Genomic DNA, 22,077 nt, shown 5'->3' on the forward strand with positions numbered 1-22,077 from the left:
TACTCCTCTATCATTGCGCCTATTACCAATATGACCAAACAAGGGGCTGATACTAAGTTCTGGTCTAAGGAAGCTCTGGGTGCTTTCAAGACTCTCAAGGAACTTTTTGCCTCGGCTCCCATTCTAGTCCATCCTGATACGACTCTGCCTTTCTTGCTCGAGGTCGATGCCTCTGAGACAGCAGTTGGGGCTGTTCTGTCTCAAAGGTTAGGGGTGGATAAACCGTTACACCCTTGTGGTTTCTTCTCTAAGAAATTTTCTGGGCCTGAGAGCAGATATGACATCGGGGAAAGGGAACTGTTAGCAGTCATTAAAGCCTTAAAAGAGTGGAGACATTTGTTGGAGGGGACCCTACACCCTATTACGATTTTGACGGACCACAAAAACTTGTCCTATATTGGGGAGGCTAAGCGCTTATCCTCTAGACAAGCTCGTTGGTCCTTATTCCTGACTCACTTCAATTATGTACTGACTTACAGACCTGGTTCTAAAAACTCTAAAGCCGATGCATTATCTCGCCAATATGAACCTTCTACTGTACCTGAACCAGTTCTTACTTCTATAGTTCCGAAATGCAATATCATTGCTAATACGAATCTCAGGATTCATTCTCCATTACTGGCTGAGATCATTAAGTTGCAACATCTAGCACCTAAACAGACTCCTGCGGGCCGTCATTTCGTTCCTCCTGCTCTTCAACTGGAACTTTTACAGTGTTTACATAATAGCAAGATGGCGGGACATCCTGGTATTCGCAAAACTTACGCGTTGATCTCTAAGGACTTCTGGTGGCCTGCTTTACGGAGGGATATTGAGGAGTTCATCGCTGCATGTGAAGTTTGTACTAAAACCAAACAACCCCATACGCTTCCATGTGGATTCCTGCACCCCTTGGAGGTTCCAGAAAAACCATGGTCCTGTTTGGCCATGGACTTTATTGTCGATCTACCTATCTCTAAAAGACAGACTGTTATCCTCACCGTGGTTGACAGGTTTACTAAGATGGCACACTTCATTCCCCTGCCTAAACTCCCGTCTTCTCCCGAATTGGCAGAGATATTCGCTTAGGAGATTTTTCGCCTACATGGGATACCCTCTCAAATTGTATCGGACAGAGGCTCCCAATTTGTTTCCCGCTTTTGGAGGTCCTTCTGCTCTCAACTTGGTATTAAATTAAACTTTTCTTCTGCCTATCATCCTCAGTCTAACGGAGCTGCTGAACGTACCAACCAGAAAATTGAACAATATTTACGATGCTTTGTTTCTGAACACCAGGATGATTGGGTCGGTTTGATTCCTTGGGCGGAGTTTGCACACAACAATCTCGTTTGCGATTCTACTCATTCAAGCCCCTTCTTCATGAATTATGGTTTTCATCCGTCTATTCTTCCTTCGGATTCTCCTTCCCAGGGGGTGCCGTCGGTTGATGTTCATGTTGCCAATTTGAGGAAGTTGTGGGATCAAACTCGACAAATCCTTGTGCACAACTCTATGTTGGTCAAGAAACACGCTGATAAACATAGAAGGGCGGCTCCGGTCTTTGTTCCAGGTGATAGGGTATGGTTGAGCACGAGGAACATCCGTTTAAAAGTGCCCTCCATGAAGTTCGCTCCTCGTTATATTGGACCCTACAGGGTGCTGACCCGTATCAATCCAGTTGCGTATCGTTTAGCTCTTCCTAATACCTTACGCATCCCGAACTCGTTTCACGTTTCATTGCTGAAACCACTCATATGTAACAGATTTTCCTCCACAATAGCCCCTCCTCGCTCCGTTCAGGTGGAGGGTCAGGAGGAGTATGAGGTTAACTCTATTATTGATTCTCGAATCTCCCGGGGGAGAGTACAATATCTGGTTGATTGGAAGGGATATGGTCCTGAGGAGAGGAGTTGGGTACCTCAGGAGGATGTTCATGCTCCCCGTCTCCGCAGGGCGTATCACTCTCGCTTCCCATCTCGTCCCGGTTCATTCCGCCCGGTGGGCGTATCTGAGAGGGGGGGTACTGTCAGGGTACCTGTGGTCTCTACCTCCGAAAGAGGTAGAGACTTAGCTGTTCCTCCATCCAGACGGTCTGATGGCTCCCTTCCCCGCGGTCTATCCGGTCATGCTAGGCCGGCCGCGAGGGAGTGACTGCCTTTTACACCATCTAGGCAGGAAGTAGTCATCAGGACACTCCCCCGGAACGACCTGTCAGTCAATTGCTGCAGGACCAATCAGGACGCCTCGGAGTCGTGGTTACTGCTCTGAACAGGGTATTTAACAGAGCTTCTTTCATTAGCTCATTGCCCTGTCGTGGTTCTAGCTTGTTCTAGTCACTCAGTGCTTGTGTATTCTATTATCCCTTTTGGTTTTGACCCGGCCTGTTTACCTTACTCTGCTTATCTCTGTTACCCTTGATTCGGCTTGTCTCTCGCTTACCTGTCTTCTGTTACCCTCGACCTCGGCTTGTCTTTGACCATTCTATACTGTACTACTTACGTTAGTCCGGCCATTCTAAGGTCCGGTATACATATCTGGCTACTGTTTGTACTCTGCGTGTTGGATCCCTGTCCCGATCCTGACAGGGAGGTCACGTAATCCGACGGTTTCAGGCACCCCTCTAATCTTAAGATTATGTTTTCTTCTGTAATCCTCCAAGGCTTCCACTTTTTCAGCGGTGCTGATTTGCTGCTTTTGGAGGTCAGAGACCTTTTGTTCCAAAGTGCGTAGTCAGGTGTCCAGAGTATTTGCTGTGGTCTCGAGAAGGTCAAGCCTCGTGGTTGCGCCCGCAATGGCGTCCTTAAAGCAGGCTATGTCTTAGCTAAGTTCTGCCTAAGTTCGGCGAACATACTCTTTAGGAGGTCTGCAGTGACTGGATCACCCGGCGGAGGCGGTTTGGTCGTTCGCCCCACAGGTCTGTTCAGGGAAGATCCCTCTCCCATGTCAGTATAACCGTCGTCGTCGGAGTCCAAGAATCCTTCTTCCCCCAGCGCCATTTTCTCCCATGCGGCTTTCTGAGAGTTCCGCAGGAGTTCGCCAATGTCATGGCTAGCAGGAGCTTTGTCCGCCCTGGGTTTTTTTGTTTTTCCTGCCCACCTTGATGTCTGCGATGTGCAGTGTAAGCTGTGGGTAGGTAAGTGCCCAATTTCCACCAAAAAGTCAGTTATTTTGCCCGTTGTGGCACAGAGCCTTCTGAGGTGCGTCTGCTCTGTTCGGTAGCTGGCTCCTCTGGTAGAGGTTTTACATTGCCAGGTTAAAGGAACAAAGACAATGCTCTCAGACCACTGCAACGAGATGAAGTGCCTGGGTGCCTATAGTGTCCCTTATGTAGCAGGATTGGAAAAGGTGTCCTGTGCAGCCATTTCTAACTTGTCACAATTTCCAAATTAATAAATAATCTTCCATGAAGGCAAGGCGCACAGAGGGGCATTGTTGAATGTTGAGTAAAGTAAAACGCCAAGTGTAGAAATTAAGTGGCATATTATCCTGACAGAAAAAAATAATTATTTATATGTTTTCCTTCTTTAGGTTTCTTTGTGAAGGGACATTTTAAGCACCATAACTGCTACTTCTTGATGTAGTGGTTACTGAGTCAAAGTCACAGGGTGCCAAGCCTCCCTTTTAATATTTTTTCGCCATTTGGCCAGTGGAGTGTCCCTTTAAGCTAAAGTTGTTTCGATGCCTATAGTATGCCTTTAACCACTTTAACGCAGTTTCAGAGGTGGTGTGTTTTATAATGTCTCTTTAAAGTGAGACTTAAATTATCTTCTTTTGTAACATTAAGCTAAATGCTTTAGAAATAAAAATACCAGTTAAGTGCAATTAGGCTATACTGTTGTTTTTATTACAGAATAAAAAGGCTTAATACATTTTAGAAATGGTTTAACATATCTATTCTTCAAAGCTTGCCAAATGCTATGAAGACCATCTATAGAGACACAGCGTTATACAGCATTACAAAATAAGTTATTAGACATTAAAGATTGAGATTTGTTTTTGCAATTTTGGCTAGTTTGTGCAACTCTTCAGGCCTACATACAGATCTTCCATGACCACACTCATATCCTACACCCAGCTCCTCAGTGGCCATGTTGTGATCCTAAAGATTCTACAAGCCTTCTCTTTGACCACACGGACATCCTACACACAGCTTGTGCGTGACCACTGTGGAATCATACACACAGCTCGTTCACAGTCCACCCATTTCTGAATGATGCATCGGAATCTGAGCTATGATATTGTGAATCTGAAATAATTAGATTTGACACTTTACACTGTGCCGACAGCTATCTTTCAGTGTAAACATGAAGTTATTTACTATTATTTTATTGCCTGTATTTAACAATGGTTTTAAATAAAAATGCAAGAAAAATATTATTTGGGATTTAATAATATTTTGAGCTCCATGCCATGTTGTTATTTAAAAACCAAATGAGACGAAAAGGGGAAAACTCAATCTCACCACATTCGTCTAATGGCTCATCAGACCAGTCTCGGCAATCCTTGTGAGCGTCGCACACTTTACTGCTATCGATACACTCCCCACTCTTACATCGAAACCGTTCTTCTGTGTCACAGGGAGATTCAGCCGCTGCAAGGAATTTAAACATGTTCGTATTGTGTTACTAATGTCACCATCAATAAACATCAGGCTATTTAGGGATTGACCAACCTGGGGTGTTGGTTACCCGAAACAGTATCCTATTCAAAATGGAAATGATATTTACTTAATCGAGCTCATTCACTAAATGCTGAATAGAAGAGAAGTCCAAATGGCAAAAATTTCAGTTAAAAAAACCTTAACTCCAACATGACTTTAAAACCAAAATTCACTAAAATTCGGGGCTCAGTGAAAATCCCTGAATGTGAAACCCTCTTTGTGATTTGATAACATGTCTCACCGCTCAGACATCCTGCCTCGTCGCTGCTGTCTAGACAGTCTCGGAGTCCGTTACATTGCTTCATGCCGTGTATGCAGGACCCATCACCGCACTGGAATTCATCAGGTCGACAGGTAACCACAGCTGGGGAGAGAAGGTCCCAATATTACCAAAGGAATACCCATGCTATTTTAATTAGCCTGGATACCATGTACTATTCCACCCCACACCGTAATTTTTTTTATCAAAAATGCCCACAAGACAATAAAATATAAAAATATAAACTATCAGAAAACAGCACATAGCTAATAACTACATTATCAGAGTTAAAGTTATTTGTATGGTTTATACGTCAATGGTCGCAAATCATTGGCCGGTCAGCGCACATAATTCCTATTGGCTTTGATGTGACTTTTGAAAGGACTCCAGAGCAACAATAGTGAAACGGACACAGTATCCAAACATCATCTTTTAAGAGGAAGTATTTAAACCCTAAGCAGGAGCTAGTCAGCTGTAAGTTTCCCGTAAACACCTGCACAATATTTTTCAACATTAAATGGAGTTGCCGAAGACGGCTCAATACCAGGGCTGAGTCCTATTTGTTGCATCATCAATCACAGTCTATGAACAAGATGCAAAGTTCAGCCAATTCCCGGATTTCGTTGGACATTGCTAGTAATCACTATAAATGGGGACATACAGAGAGGGCTAAATCATAATTAAATGTCCTTTTAAAACGAACAAGAGCTAATTTCCAATTTCACTTACGGCAGTCAAGCTCATCAGATTTGTCTTTACAGTCCTCATCACCATCGCACCTCCAGTAAAGGTGAATGCATTTGCCATTGCTGCAGCGGAACTCATTCTCCTTACATTGCATAACTGGCTGCGGCTGGCTCTTCAGGCCACAGTGAGCCCCAGACTCATCTGAATCGTCGGCACAGTCCGACTGCCCATCACAAACCCACTTCTCGGAGATACAGCCACCCTTCCCACAGCGGAATTCTCCCGGTTTGCAAGTTAGCGGTGAGCAGTTCTTCTCATCACTGGCATCTCCGCAATTATTGGTGCCATCGCACACAAAGATGGAATCAATGCAGGACTTGTTGTCACACTGGAATTCGTCACGGGAACAACCTGAAAAAGGAAACAAATACCATAATATGGAACACCAGTCCTGAACAGATTTGATCATCTCCATACAGATTAGTGGCAAGTCTGTCTTTTGACAACAACTTCCAAATATATTAATGAATTATGCTATTCGTTTTATTTTGGCAGTATTTCCCAACACTTCTAATAACAACAAAATATAAATGGTTGAAATTAAGCTCAAAGTTAAATGGCTAAAACATGTTAAATCAGTCAGACAGTTAAAATGTCCTGCGATGAAACCACCAAAAGGACATTAACACCATGGCCCATCTATGCTGGTCAAAGACCAAAGTGTGAGCTGTATGAAGCATACAGCGGGACAGGGGAAGACTGCCACGGTGACCACAGAGAAGAGGGTGCTATAAGAGAGTAGCGCAGGAGGGTCGGACTCGTACAGTGAAGAGGAATGACAGACACTACACAAACACATTCACAGTCTTTATACGTGTTTATACACAAATGTACACACGCATTTTCACCGATTCTACACACACACACACACACACACACAAACTATGCATTCACACTATATGAGCACACATTGAGAAGGACATGATTGCCCTAACAACCATAAATCAGATTTACCTTTGGGATCGCCAAAATAATGTCTTGCACCAGGGCACACTGGGTAATTGATCCACCATTGGAAAAATGTTTAAATAACCGCGAGTCACAAACGATTTACTTTGCGGTAGCAGTCCCAAGGGAGGTTATTTATTCACTACAAGTGAATTATAGTCCGTTGAATACAATCTGGATTATTCACTAAACTTGGAACGGTCAGGAAGTCTCCAGGAAAACGCAACTGGACAAATTCACTATGTTAGTTCTGTCTCCATTTCAGCATTAAATTTGCTGCAAGTTTGGGTTTCAATTCAACAATATGTGCTGTTAATTTCTTTACGCTCTTCAGTGTACAAACTTCCACATGTATTTTTAAAGGCCAAAAAAACCCACAAAAAAAACATAGTTCAATCAGTTTGCTTAAAGGGACACTATAGTCACCTGAACAACTTTAGCTTAATGAAGCAGTTTTGGTGTATAGAACATGCCCCTGCAGCCTCACTGCTCAATCCTCTGCCATTTAGGAGTTAAATCCCTTTGTTTATGAACCCTAGTCACACCTCCCTGCATGTGACTTGCACAGCCTTCCATAAACACTTCCTGTAAAGAGAGCCATATTTAGGCTTTCTTTATTGCAAGTTCTGTTTAATTAAGATGTCCTTATCCCCTGCTATGTTAATAGCTTGCTAGACCCTGCAAGAGCCTCCTGTATGTGATTAAAGTTCAATTTAGAGATTGAGATACAATTATTTAAGGTAAGTTACATCTGTTTGAAAGGGAAACCAGTTTTTTTTTTCATGCAGGCCCGGTCAATCATAGCCAGGGGAGGTGTGGCTAGGGCTGCATAAACAGAAACAAAGTGATTTAACTCCTAAATGACAGTGAATTGAGCAGTGAAATTGCAGGGGAATGATCTATACACTAAAAATGCTTTATTTAGCTAAAGTAATTTAGGTGACTATAGTGTTCCTTTAACCCCTTAAGGACCAAACTTCTGGAATAAAAGGGAATCATGACATGTCACACGTCATGTGTCCTTAAGGGGTTAAAAGGCAAACTCCAGGCAGGAATACATTCCGTTAATTGTAAAGCTTTTATTTATTTTTTTGGTGAAATTTCTTTTTTAATTGAGTTTTTGTACATATGGAGATTGTAAGGCATTTTAAACCTAATTTTATACTTTAAAATAGTAATTAGACTCTAACAGGGTTATTACACTGGGACAAAATCCAATGAAAACAACTGACTTCCCACCACACTGACAATTTCCAGATTTACTATAGCCAAATGTGTTTAGCCAGACCAATTCTGCATAATAAAAAAAAAAAAATATATATATATAACAAATATCACTGGTATCTGCATCTGAACCAATTTAATCACATGAATCAGAGATTAATCAATGACCGCATGGCAGTTCCTCGGCACTGGTTTACTCTCCACCTACTCGATGATCCAGGAACCTAACACGCATTCGCAATGAGCGCTACACATGCATTAGGCCTTCCCCCTAGGAAGGCATTGACTCAATGCTTTCTCATGGGGAATTTTCAACATGCTGGACAGCCTCATGCTATTGTCTCCCCTACTCATTGGCAGCAGGTGGGAGCCCAAATTAATTCTAAAATGGATTGGGTGGGCAATAATAATAGTATGCCCCCCCTTCAAATATACTGAGAACAGGGCCAATAAATCTAAAACCTGTTAAATAAATAAATGATACTTACCGTCTGAAAGTCTTTATTCTTCTAATTCTTCTGTACTTCAGACCCCAAAAAGTTAAATAATAATCCAAAATACTAGTGTAATACCGGTAATACTGGTATTACTGAATGTCAGTAGTGAAACAAGAAAAATAAAATAAAAATAGAACTTAAAACAAATATTAGTTTGTCACAGATATAAACTGACTATTAGGCATATAACTGCAAGAGAACATAAGCTATTAGAATAAAGATAGCAGACTTCTAAAAACCACAGGAAATCTGATGCATAAAAGGCGGCACTGGTTAATGAGAGTAGGCCGACAGGCTGTAAATGGAAACAGCCTATAACCGTGCTGGGTCCGTGTCTCCCCCTGCCCCAGTCTCCCCCAATCCCCCCTCACTTCTGCTTCCCCGACGTCTGGGACCTAAAGCACATTAGGACAGAACATTGTCTAATGCTTTCCTATGGGGCATTGGGTGAAGCTGGGTCCCCTCATGCAGAGCATGAGGGTGCCCAGCGTCAGTTTGGCGACCAAAAGTAAAAAAGCAACACGGAAACCCCTATAGTGGCGGTCTGGTAGACAGCCACTAAATGGTGGAGTTAGCTTTGTAAGGTAATTATTGCAGTTTCTCAATGCCTGCAATAATTACCATTGCTGGGTTAAACGGACAGGGACACTGCACCCAGACCACTTCAATTAGCTGAAGTGGTCTGGGTGGCTATAGTGTCCCTTTAAGCTCATGATTCCAGTTTAAATTATAACACAGAGCAATAGTAACCTCTTAATACTCTAACATTTTTAATAAAAAGTCCAAAGTTACAAAAAAACAAAACAAAAAATCCCCACACACGCAATAACCTCCCAAGGCCATGTCCTCCCACTGTGGTGTGTTACTATGCACAGGGTGATACAATTACTCTTTTATAACATGCACTATGTAGAGAATCTGATTGGCTCTGAGTGTCTTTTTGGAAAGTTTAACAGTAACAGTTGAAAATAAATATCCAGATGTTACCGCCTTTTTGCTCAAACAAGACCTTATCTCCAAGCTGTGGTTTTGTGCTGCCATGTGGTAGAAACAGCACATTCAGACTCCTTCGCAGAGTTTATTTGAGCTTCACGAACATTTCTTCCAAGCTGGGGTCAGCAGAAACACAACAGATATTTTCAAAGGTAATGAATATTGGTGTGAAACGTTCCGTTTGATAGATGTGGGTGAGATAAAGAATGCCATGCATGAAAAATCCATACAGCAGGGTTTCAAGGGTTAATTAAATGCCATGAATGCTATGATAGTATTTGTCAATATTTATGGGGTAAAACATCAAAATCCAATCTGGAATATCCTGAAAATTACGTAAAGAGTTTTTTTTTTTTTCTTCATAATCAAATCATATCTTTCAGTTCTAGATCGTTAATCAGTGTTTAAAATGCACTTGAGACTGCAACTCCCATCAGCAACAGGGCAAGGGCAGGTGTGCAATAGAAAAGTCTCCGTCTTAGATAACGTTCACCATTACACAAGAAAAATTTGGGGGAGTATAAAAGTGTTTCCATAACAAATGTAGCACAATCACAGCAATTCGTTCCTGCATGATTACGGTAAAAAGTTTCTGTGAGTGCCACAAACGCCAAATAATTAAAAGTGATCTAATTATTATTAGGAATTTAGTCTTAAACATTAGTTTTTTCTCCTCTCTTTTTTTTTTTCTGTTAAGAAAAAAAAAAAAAAAAAATGAAGAAAACAGAACTCACCCCACAACAAAAATAAATATTTTTATACATTATTTGCAGCACAATACCGGATTATTAGATGATTTTTACATTTAGTTGCACCATGTGGGTTGGGGACAGGACTTTGGACCAAAATGTTGAACTCCATGTTAAACATGCTGCTTTAAGTAATAAATAAATAAAAAGTAAAAAGTGGACTGGATTCGAATAGGGGAAGTGGGGAGTTATCTGCTCAGCACACATCAACATGTCTAGACATGTTCATTGGGGAATTTTGCAGCTGAGTAGGATGTACGAGAGAAATGTACTAAAATAAGGAATCAATAAAAAAAGAAATCACGTTAAGACATGCAGTGAGCTGAGGAGTGAATGAAGCAGGCACCTCTAGTGGAGAGGTGTGGCATTGCATCACATGGGGGAGCCAGCCGTGGAGTAGAGGTGACAGGCAGCCGCTGTAGGAGCGGTGCTTGTCACCAAATGATGGCGCCGGCCATGCTACACGCTGGGTCTGGGGTCACTATTTTAATCTTGTTAAGGCGGGTACACCTTAGTAAGGCAGACAAAGTGCTTTTAAAAGTGCAATAAATACTAAAGTGCAGCTAGTTATCCCTGTGGAACCAATCACGATAAAAAAAACAATAAAGGGAACCGCGCACAACAAAATATTGTAATGGTGGGTTATAGCTTACTTAATCCGTAAGTGAAATGACTCTTAGTAGAGAGCTATAACAAAGTGTGAGCTGGGTATAATTTGCCAGCGTTTATCACATGTGCCTTAAAGGGAAACTCATCGGCACTACAACTTCATGTAATGGTTTTGGTGCAATGAGACTGTCCCTAATGACACTTCTATTATCAATTATTATTATATTGCGCCAGCAAATTCCACAGCACTGTTCTAGGCTCTGTCACTCAGACAGCCAATAGAGGTGTTTCCTATTACGGTCCTACAGTCCTGCAATAATGCATCATCAGGAGGGCAGCGCTGTCTAAACAAAGAAATGTAATTCTTTTATTGGAACCAGTCATAATAAATTATTGATATTCATATTATGCTTTTATAGCGCTAATATATCCAGCAGCACTGCACAACAGTATACATAAACCAAAAATATTCAGTACATAACATCACACTCATAACGGGTACCTTTGTTCCAAGAGGCAAATAAATACAACGTTATCATTTTTATTTCAGCAGTTCACACTGTAGCTGGTTTATTTTTTTTTCCCACCGCATATTTTTAAGTATTTTCAAGGTCTAAGTGACTAGAACCAAACTGAATAGCCTTGATTTCTTTTTTTTTTTTTTTATCTCAACCCTCATGCATTTGTAAGCTACATTGTTACCACTTATCTAGTCAGCCTTAGAAGGCAAAAATCACACATTATTTCAAAGGACTTGAGAATATATCAGGTAAGGCCTTTTATATGATTATGTTTGAATACCTGGGAAAGCCTGGGGCTTGGTTTAAAAAAAATATTTAATTGTATTTTTTTTTTTTTTTTTTAATCACTAAACCTTGAGTGCAGAGGAATTTTATTTTCAATTTAATTTTCCTGTAGTCCCTTTAATTATGTTTTATATTGTACCTTACCATTCATACAATATAACAAATTCAGCAGTGAATTTCAATTTTTAGAACTGAAAACGTAGCCAACTTTGAGAATTTTTATAGTTTTACTACTTTGGTCTAAAAATTGCAATTCTCTTTTGAATTTCCCATAGATCACATTTTAGCTAAAAAGTGTTTGCCACTATGCTCAGTCATTGGAAAAAAAAATATGCCTATACTTTACAAAGCAAAGAGAGCCCAAAGAACACAAAGCAGCCCGTGCAACAATAACAATTTTGGAGGAACCGTCATGATTTTAGGGTTCTTTCCTGCTGTCCCAACTTTGTTCTCAGGGGGCACCAGGGAACCCTCATTAGACACGTTTACTCAAGGCACTAGGACCCTGCAGAGAGAGCTGTTACAGCACTGTGCATGGTCTGCCACTGGTTGGACGGCCGGTTTGATTGGCAGGCAGCCTGGTGCTTTCACTCCAAGCAGACCGACCAGTTCTTTGGGTTGCCCCCTTTCCATGTAGTTCCACCCAGTTTGAGCAGCATCAGTGATGCAATTTGTGTCACTGGCCATCCTTTTACCCCACCCACTGGCAACCCGCTTCAAGGGTTGGCGACGTTGAGGTATGACAAAGTAAAGTCAGGTGGTACGCAGCAGTAATCACTCAGGTAATTACTTATATTCCACAGAGCTGTGAGGACCACCTTGCCTACTATTTAATTTCAGGATGTCAAACATGCTCTGTTAGAATGGTTTGTCTTGTTTACCTATTGTACAGTGCTGCAGTATAGGTTGGTGCCATGTAAATAATTTCAATGTTTGAAGAACTGTGCCCACTACAAGGGAATGACTTTGGATATGGGGAAGGAGGGGGCTGCAGTTGGGAGTAAAATACAGACGGACATATCAGCTGGAGAAATGTCTTGAATGCATGCCAACTAACATGTGACGATGGGTGGGAGAGAATGGCGCTGTCATGCGGAGGAGTATTTAGCGCTAAGCTCAGGGATGTAAGAGCAGCAAAGGTCTTTGTATGTGAGGTTTAAGAGTTTAAAGCAGCAGGTTAAATCCCTGTGATAATTGAAGGAGATTGTGATTCTATTCAATGCACAGGAATACCGAACTTTGAGTAACATTGCTTGGACAGGCTGGGTATTTTTTGCTGGCCCGTCATTCATGCTTGGAAATCAGTAAACACCATAATAAATTATCTATCAGAGGGAAATATTGCAGGTTGCACAAAAGAAAAATATGTATAGACCGAGGTCGCAACCAGTCTAAGGGGTAAACTCAAGCAGTCAACCTTCTTTCATGTACTCTGTTAGGCTAGAAAAAGCCAGCTACCATATGGGATTTCTCCAAGAAGAAACACCACAGGGTAAAATGAAAATCATGGGAATTATATTTCACACCCCCTCTACATCCATCGGGCAAACAATATAAACCATGTTAAGGATACTTACGTAGATCTCAAGGTTCCATTGAAAAACAAAACAAAACAAAAAAAACACACACACACAAAATCTTCGAATACTTTTTTTATCTCATCAGGAAAGTCCCTGTGTGGACTGAAACTTCAATGCAAGAGAATTTATCTGCTTAATATGTAAATAAGACAGTAACTACACTTTCGAGTTAATAAAATAAGAATTAAAAAAAATATGGCTTGAGTGCACTATTTTGGGGGGTGAGAGGGGAGAGAGAGATAAAATAAACACAGAAAATCTTACACTTCATAATTTTGACAGGGCAAACTTTCAACTGGGTCCTGATGAATGTTTGCCCTGTCAAACTGAAACGTTGACCTAATAAAGGTGACTGCAGCAGCCGATTGATATTTAAAATCCCGCCAGTACAGTTACGGCCTCATTTTAATAAGCTTTCCAAATGATCAATAATGTTAGAAAAATTCCAAAAATGATTTATCTACAAAAATTCTCCATAGACTTTAACTGTGAATTCTGTAGATGAATAATTTGTTTATCTAACAGTATTAAATTGTTTAGAAAGCTTATTAAGCCAAGGCCTATGTTGGTAAACCCAGCAAACACGTATACAATATCCTGAATAATTCACCTGCCTCCTCAAAGATGGCTGCCGTAATGGATGTATATAAGCACAGGTCACATTTTTTTCCCACTATACCTCTGACAGTAATGTGCATTCCCATATTGGCAACGCAATTAATCACAGAAAACTGTAGATAATCTGAATGAATAAAATTTGCAGAATATTTAATGCACAACTCTGCCATATTTGACAGAGTCCCTTTAAGCAATTTATTTAACATAAGGTGCTTGATGCTATGTTTTTTTGTTTTTTAAATTTTTATTTACCAGCATGTGCATGTAACTGCTTTGTATGACTGCAAAGAATGGATTATGGGATAAGCAAACTGTGCTTTAATAGACCATGCTCATTTAAATAATGTCAAGTTCACCAGTATGAAAATGAATAACCAATTTAAGGTATAAAGACCTATTCTGCCAATAGTTGACCTAGCTTTTTACATATGATGTAATAATGAATTAATATAGCGAACAATAGTGAAGTTACACACTTACAAAAATATGATGACGTTTATTTTTCAGGACTTTTGTGAGAAGACGACAAAGAGGGAGAGCAAATGACCCATTTTTAGAACTAATCTCATCTCCACCGCTCATCTTACAGTACATATATTTTAACATTAACAGGATACGAGTCGGAATTTAGACGATCGCAGGATATAAGTGGTAAAGGACAGCGTCAGGTGGATTGCAGACCAATTAAAGTAATTTCTTAATCCCCCAAAAATATTCAAAGTTTCAAATCGGAGCTGTACATTAAAAGGAAAATATGTATAGACCGAGGTCGCAAAAAAACCCTGTTAATGTATCACCTGTAGTCATCAAAGGCACCGATCCTCCGTACAAGACACAATTTTGGCTAAAGAAACAGCTCATGAGAAAGGCCAATTACGTAATTTCCCGCTGGGTGAGGCAAGGGATTATCCAAGCAGTAGACAGCTGTTGCAACTCTCTCATTGAATTGCGTAGACAACGCAATAGGACAGTTTGGATAGTTTTCGACTATGATGATCTAAATAAACGAACAGAGAATGCACCAGGAGAAATGAACCCAATGAAAGCCATTTCTGGAATACTTTTGGGGAAATATTACTCTGTTTTCCAGCTCTTCTATGGACACTGGCATATTCCACTAGATGAAGAAACAAGCTACAAGACAGCATTTACTTTTTATGGTCAGCAATTTATCTGGACAAGGTTACCCTACGGTTTCAAGAATACAACGATTATACTCCACCAGACTCTGGGGCAAATACTAGATCGGTTAAACCAGAGAATTAGACCACGGGTGACACATTATGTCGACTCGGTGCTAGTAAGCGGATCTACGAAAGAAGAATGTCGTATATTTACTAACGAAGTTCTAGAACATCTCGAGAAAACAGGATTTGAGATAAGACGAAATACCAAGCAGATCTGCAAGTTCAAAGTTGAATACTTAGGAAGAAGTTTCTCTGAGGAAGGCATTCAATTAACAGACGATTATTTGTGGAAAGTAAAAGAGATAAAATCTCCTAGAAACAGAGTAGATTTACAAAAAATACTTGGTTTATTGAATTGCGCTGCAAAGCATACCCTGGGCTACAGCAAATTGCAAAAACCTCTGACCAGATTGCTAAAAAATGATGTTGCGTGGGAGTGGTGGCGAGAAGAGGAATTTGCACTAAGAAAATTAATCAATAAAATCCTTGAGAACAAGCTGGTAGTAAACAGGTTAGAAGAGGGAGAGAAATGCACAATTAAGTTGTATTTGGAAGAAGAAGATTGGATGGCCGCAGTCATCAACAGTGAGGGGAAGCAGTTTTTGAATCACGGAGGGGTTTTCACTCCCAATGTATCAAAGCAAAGCTTAACACAAAAAGAGAAGAATGCAATGAAGATCATTTGGAAAAAATATTCGGATATTTTGAAGGACAGAGAATTGGAAGTGATTGTTATAGAGCCAAAGACAACAAATTTGGACTTTCTGTAAAGAAGGATGGTCGGAGATCAATACTTGTTGATTCAATACTTCTTAATCAGATTCTGAACAACATGGGAACACTGAAAATCTATGATGGCACCTGTTCACTCCAAATGTTTGGAAAAGCTTTGATTACTATTTTTTCACGGTCAACCTTTGTATAAAAAAAAAAAAAAAAATACAAAATCTTTAAACAAAGATAAAAAAAAAACCCCAACAGCAATAATTAATGGAGAACAGCACTCCCAAAAGTTGCAATGTCCCAGGTCACTTAATCCATTCAGTAAAATATATAAATAATGGACGAAGCAACATGGTATTCCTAGACTGCAAGCTCGTTGGTGCCAGTCCGTCTTCACATACAGTTTCTACATTGCTTTGTATGTTAATATTTGTTATTTTAGGTATCCTCTGTAGAACTGTGCAGCACTTCTCTATAAACGAAAACATAACAAATCGAAAATTGGCACTCGCTGCAAGCGCATTAGGACAACCCCATAGCAAAGCATTGAATCAATGGGGTTTTAGCGGACGCTGGATGTCCTTACGCAGAGCGCGAACGCGTCCAGTGTCAGTTAGGCAACCAAAAGTCGCTAACGACCCGGAAGCAGCTCTAGTAGCTGTCTGGCGGATCCTATGTAGGGAGAATAATATGTCAAATATCTATGTAATTAAATTACTTTGGTTGAATGACATTATTATTATTATTACTATTATTGCCATTAATATAGCGCCAACAGATTCCGTAGCGCTTTACAATATTATGAGAGGGGATTTAACTATAAATAGGACAATTACAAATAAACTTACGGGAACAATAGGTTGAAGAGGACCCTGCTCAATCGAGCTTACATTCTATAGGAGGTGGGGTGTAAAAACACATTAGGACAGCAGTCAAATAAGGTGGGCTGCCCTTTAGGAGAGGGCAAGAGACAGGTATGTGAGGTAGGGGTTAGTCTTGGAGGCTGTTGTGGAAATGAGATATTATCCTGATTTCTTAAATTAGTAAAATGTCTATTTACTTTATATATATATATATATATTCTCAATCAGCATTTATCGTTTTACATGATTCACTTAAAATGGCCGCTAGGGCCAGGGAGTTTCCCTTAGTCATCGAATAATACCCTCACTAACAAGATGGCGCTGGAATCTGGGGGAGACCCGCATGATGCCAGTGACATCACCCCCGGTAGGACGAGCAATAAATCAACCACTTAACCCCTAACCAATTATTGATGTATAAATCCATGTTATCTCTGACAATGCTATGATGTATTTTTTGCTTTATAAGGGGCATGCCTGCCCCCTCTAATAAACATTCCTCAAGTTCTTCATTAACCTGAAACTTGTGTCTGGTGTGAATTACTTCAGGGAGCGTGCACGCATTGTTTCTTAATTTGGCCAGGGGCAGATACACAAAATAATCAATTTATTGATTGATTTCAACTTCAGAGGCCATACACTTTCCTAAAGAGATGGGTTTTAAGGCACTTCTTAAAAGATGCAAGACTAGGGGAGAGTCTGATGGCGGTAGGCATGCTATTCCATACGAAGGGAGTCGCCCGCGAGAAGTCCTGCAAGCGTGAGTTGGCCGTACGGGTGCGGACAACGGACAGGAGCTGGTCACGGGCAGAGCGGAGAGACCGAGAAGGGACATACCTATCGATCTGTGAGGAGATATAAGAGGGGCTAGAGTTGTTCAGTGCTTTATAGGTATGAGTTAGTACCTTGAATTGACTCCTATAGCATACAGGAAGCCAATGTAAGGACTGGCAGAGGGGTGAGGTGTGAGAGAAACGACTAGAGAGGAAAATCAGTCTGGCAGCAGCGTTCATTACGGACTGTAGGGGTGCAGTACGGCTTTTGGGAAGACCAATCAGGAGAGGGTTACAATAATCCATACGGGAAATTACTAGAGCATGGACAAGCTCCTTGGTAGTATCTGGTACAAGAAAGGGGCGGATGCGGGCTATGTTTTTAAGATGGAATCTACAGGATTTGGCAACATGCTGGATGTGAGGCTCAAAGGTGAGACCAGAGTCAAGTATGACTCAAGACAGCACGCTTGCAAGGATGGACTGATGTGGGTAGCACAAACTTGAAGGGAGAGCGAAAGAGGAGGATCAGTATTAGGAGGAGGAAAGACAAGGAGCTCAGTTTTAGAGAGATTGAGTTTCAGAAAGCGGGAGGACATCCAGTCAGAGATGGAAGAAAGGCAAGCAGTGACACGTTGCAGGATGGCCCAGGGGAGAGGTCCGGGGAGGAGAGATATAACTGGGTGTCATCAGCGTACAGGTGGTAGTGGAATCCAAAAGAGGTAATAAGTTTGCCAAGAGAGGCAGTATAAAGAGAAAATAGAAGGGGACCAAGGACAGAGCCTTGGGGGACTCCAACCGAGACAGGACGAGGGGAGGAGGTATCATTAGAAAAAGAGACACTGAATGAGCGTTGGGAGAGATAAGAGGAAAACCACGAGAGGACAGAGTCACAGAGACCAAGCGATTGAAGAGTTTGAAGAAGGAGAGCACGATCAACGGTGTCAAAGGCCGCTGAGAGGTCAAGAAGAATTAGTATGGAGTAGTGGCCTTTGGATTTAGCTGCGATTAGGTCGTTAGTAACTTTGATAACATAACCATGACATAACCTATGAATTGAAAATATATCCAACTGCCAAGGTCCTCCTCCTCTACCAAACTTACAACACACCAAATTTATAACAAACTTATGGCACAAATTAACTGATTCGATGCATATCTATGGGGAGTGTTAAGCGTCTCCATATCATTTTACTATAAAATGTTACCAAATTCCTCTAAGCCAGTGACAGTAACCTTTGGTGCCCTAGAAGGTCAAGGGTTGTCAGACAGCAACTTATACCATCAGCTAAATAATAATGTCCAAAGCTGGTTTGCTAATGAGTGAGTATATCAAAGCAGACCAGAGACCGCCTGACAGAGCAAAGTTTGTAAAATGATTTTACAAATTACGATGGGCCGTACTAGGCGACTCCTGTCATCACTACCACTACAGTGGTGCTTGTAATATTGCTTTAAGTGCACGTTTTTGATCAAATATATCTGAATGATATGGAGTTCTGTCTTAATGTCTCTTATAACAGAGTTGGCTTGACTTTTTGCAGTACTATTCCAAACCCCTGTATCAGAGCTTCCACTCCCAGCAAGCTGCCTTTCAAGATTCGGAAGTTGAGGGAATGTGCACAATTTCTTGTGCAAAAAAAGCAGACAGACAATCTCCCCCCACTCTGATTGTGTTGGATTTCAAACAATAAACATGAGACAAGGTAGGGAGTAGGACTACTTTGTATTTTGTAGCCGCCTATCTTTGGCAGAAGGTGAAGTTTCCATATCCATTTCCGTTAGCTGTAGGGGAACAAAAACTGCCCTCGCAAGTGACAGTAGCATTTTAAAGGGACACTATAGTCACCAGAACCACCACAGCTTAGTGTAATGGCTCTGGGGCGTATAGCCAGTCCCTGAAGGGTCATCAGTGTACACTGGTACACAATATAACAGAATATTAAAGGGTTACTCCAATCACCATGACCACTTCAGCTAGTTGCACACCGGAACATGTGACTTGGGTAGCCAGGAAAACAGTTCAATCAGTTCTGTGCAAATATTAAGCCTGTTATCAGCCTGCATTGCACACAGCCAGTAGATGTAATGAGCATCTACCTTGAAGGTGGCAGATCTGCAAGGGAGAAGCTTCAGTGTCCCCTCTCTCCCTTTGCTCCACGCCTTTTATAGGACCTTGGATAGCGCGGCGTGATGACAGATTGTGAATGGAAATGAAGTGAGAAGCCTGTTAGGGCTCAATTTCTTCTATGGGATATCTTAACAGCTGCAGTCCGTACTTGGCAATCCAATCAGAACATCACATCTACGAGCTCGGAGAATAAACAGACACACAGTAAAGTTGCAATTAAATTCTGAGTTTACTAGTAAAACATATCAGATTATATAGGCGTCTTACCATATTACATCAAATTAAACAAATACTCATTATCACCAGGCAGACATTACATTTAACTTGGCATTGATAAGAAGGAAGCAAGTAATCCAGTTCAGTCCAAGTACAGGCAGGGCATACATTGCATTGGAGGAAGAGAAATTGAAACATTTGTTAACTATAGGAGGTAAAAATCCGAATAAGATTTAAAATCCTGAGTAACTGTTCCCCTTTAAATGTACAATCCGTGGTTAAATGTGAAACATTAACATTGCAAAGTAACAATGTAAATTTTCAGTCTGCCACTAGAGGTCTCGGTAACACAACAAAGAGTTATCCACGTCTAACCTTGGGCCTTCCAGCTGTTGATGGCTGCATTTGACATGATGCTCAGTTTTATAGGAAATATACAAATAGCCGGTTTAGTTAGAACACGGAGACAGCAGGAATTTGGGAATGAAACGTTTTTTCCATAATGCGGCTTGGAAATCATTGACACATGGTGAGGCCATTAAAGAGCCACTTATCTCCAGATATTAAACCCAACAGCTTTAACCTAGACCTTTAAGGTTACCCCACACCCCAAGTCATTGCCGCTGTGTCACATTGTTAAGAGAGGTTAATTTACACACCCAAATGAGTCAGTTATTCTGTAGCTCCAGATATATTTAATGAATTATAGAGAAAGCATGGGAAAAGCCATGAGACGCCATGGCAGATATATAGGTAGGAGGTTCAGCTCCAGTATGGGAGAGGAGGTTAAACAGAGTACAGAAACAATAGCACCGTGTGACATTTCACATAACCCTGTCCACTCACTCAGTAAATCTCGCTGAAGACAAAGAGACACGTGCATGGGGTCCGGCCCCCATCATTGGCTGTTTCCATAGAAACCAGGATGTGGAAAGGCAGGGGATAGATGGCTGAGAAATTCCCTAATCCCATTTAAAGCTTCGGCAAAGAGACAGAGGTACATAGAATGAGGCAGAAACACACAGCTCTGTACACAGAGTACATCATCCCGCAACGCCTGTATATATTTAATGCAGTCAGATCACATCACACCACACATGTTATACACAGCATGCAGTAAATAATTCACACATACAAATAAATTACATTGTATATAAAAACACCCACACACAACATATATGAACATGAAGACTTTGTAAAAATATAGAAAAGTACTTTTTCCCCCTCAGTAAGACATAAAGAAGCTGTGATGTTACAGCCCGAGTGGGGGCCTTTTTCCGAGCTGCATTCTGAGCCTCCCCAGATAATCATCTGCCAGGAAATCAAACTACTAACAAATGCAAAGCACTGACTGAGCCTGTCCTGATAATCAATCTATACAACACAGTGTATAAACCATGCGCTGACTGAGCCTGTCCTGATAATCAATCAATACAACACAGTGTATAAACCATGCGCTGACTGAGCCTGTCCTGATAATCAATACAACACGGTGTATAAACCATGCACTGTCTGAGCCTGTCCTGATAATCAATCAATACAACACGGTGTATAAACCATGCACTGTCTGAGCCTGTCCTGATAATCAATCAATACAACACGGTGTATAAACCATGCACTGTCTGAGCCTGTCCTGATAATCAATCAATACAACACGGTGTATAAACCATGCACTGTCTGAGCCTGTCCTGATAATCAATCAATACAACACGGTGTATAAACCATGCACTGTCTGAGCCTGTCCTGATAATCAATACAACACTGTGTATAAACCATGCGCTGACTGAGCCTGTCCTGATAATCAATACAACACTGTGTATAAACCATGCGCTGACTGAGCCTGTCCTGATAATCAATACAACACTGTGTATAAACCATGCGCTGACTGAGCCTGTCCTGATAATCAATACAACACTGTGTATAAACCATGCACTGTCTGAGCCTGTCCTGATAATCAATACAACACTGTGTATAAACCATGCGCTGACTGAGCCTGTCCTGATAATCAATACAACACTGTGTATAAACCATGCACTGTCTGAGCCTGTCCTGATAATCAATACAACACTGTGTATAAACCATGCGCTGACTGAGCCTGTCCTGATAATCAATACAACACTGTGTATAAACCATGCGCTGACTGAGCCTGTCCTGATAATCAATACAACACTGTGTATAAACCATGCGCTGACTGAGCCTGTCCTGATAATCAATACAACACTGTGTATAAACCATGCGCTGACTGAGCCTGTCCTGATAATCAATCCATACAACACTGTGTATGAACCATGCGCTGTCTAAGCCTGTCCGGATAATCAATTAACACAACACTGTGTATAAACCATGCGCTGACTGAGCCTGTCCTGCTAATGAATAGATCACTGTGTATAAACCATGCACTGTCTGAACCTGTCCTGCTAATCAATATCACCATGTATAAACCATGCACTGACTGAGCCTGTCCTGATAATCAATTAATACAACACTGTGTATAAACCATGTGCTGACTGAGCCT

General features: G+C 41.1%; 1 protein-coding gene across 2 annotated transcripts in view; it reads right to left on the reverse strand.

Moving 5' to 3' along the window:
• The window catches only part of LRP8 (LDL receptor related protein 8), a 125,754-nt gene that overhangs the window by 23,413 nt on the left and 80,264 nt on the right, over nucleotides 1-22,077 (reverse strand). For both annotated transcript variants that reach the window (XR_010084076.1, XM_063427849.1), the window contains exons 5-7: nucleotides 5,628-5,996; nucleotides 4,881-5,003; nucleotides 4,442-4,570 (exon numbers count right to left, since the gene is read on the reverse strand). Coding sequence is in view for 1 of the 2 variants with exons in the window: in XM_063427849.1 (XP_063283919.1) it covers nucleotides 4,442-4,570; nucleotides 4,881-5,003; nucleotides 5,628-5,996 (621 nt within the window). In the remaining variant the exon portion in view is untranslated. The remainder of the gene's footprint in view (nucleotides 1-4,441; nucleotides 4,571-4,880; nucleotides 5,004-5,627; nucleotides 5,997-22,077) is intronic.

Source organism: Pelobates fuscus, chromosome 7 (assembly GCF_036172605.1).
Source record: "Pelobates fuscus isolate aPelFus1 chromosome 7, aPelFus1.pri, whole genome shotgun sequence".
Lineage (NCBI taxonomy): Eukaryota > Metazoa > Chordata > Amphibia > Anura > Pelobatidae > Pelobates > Pelobates fuscus.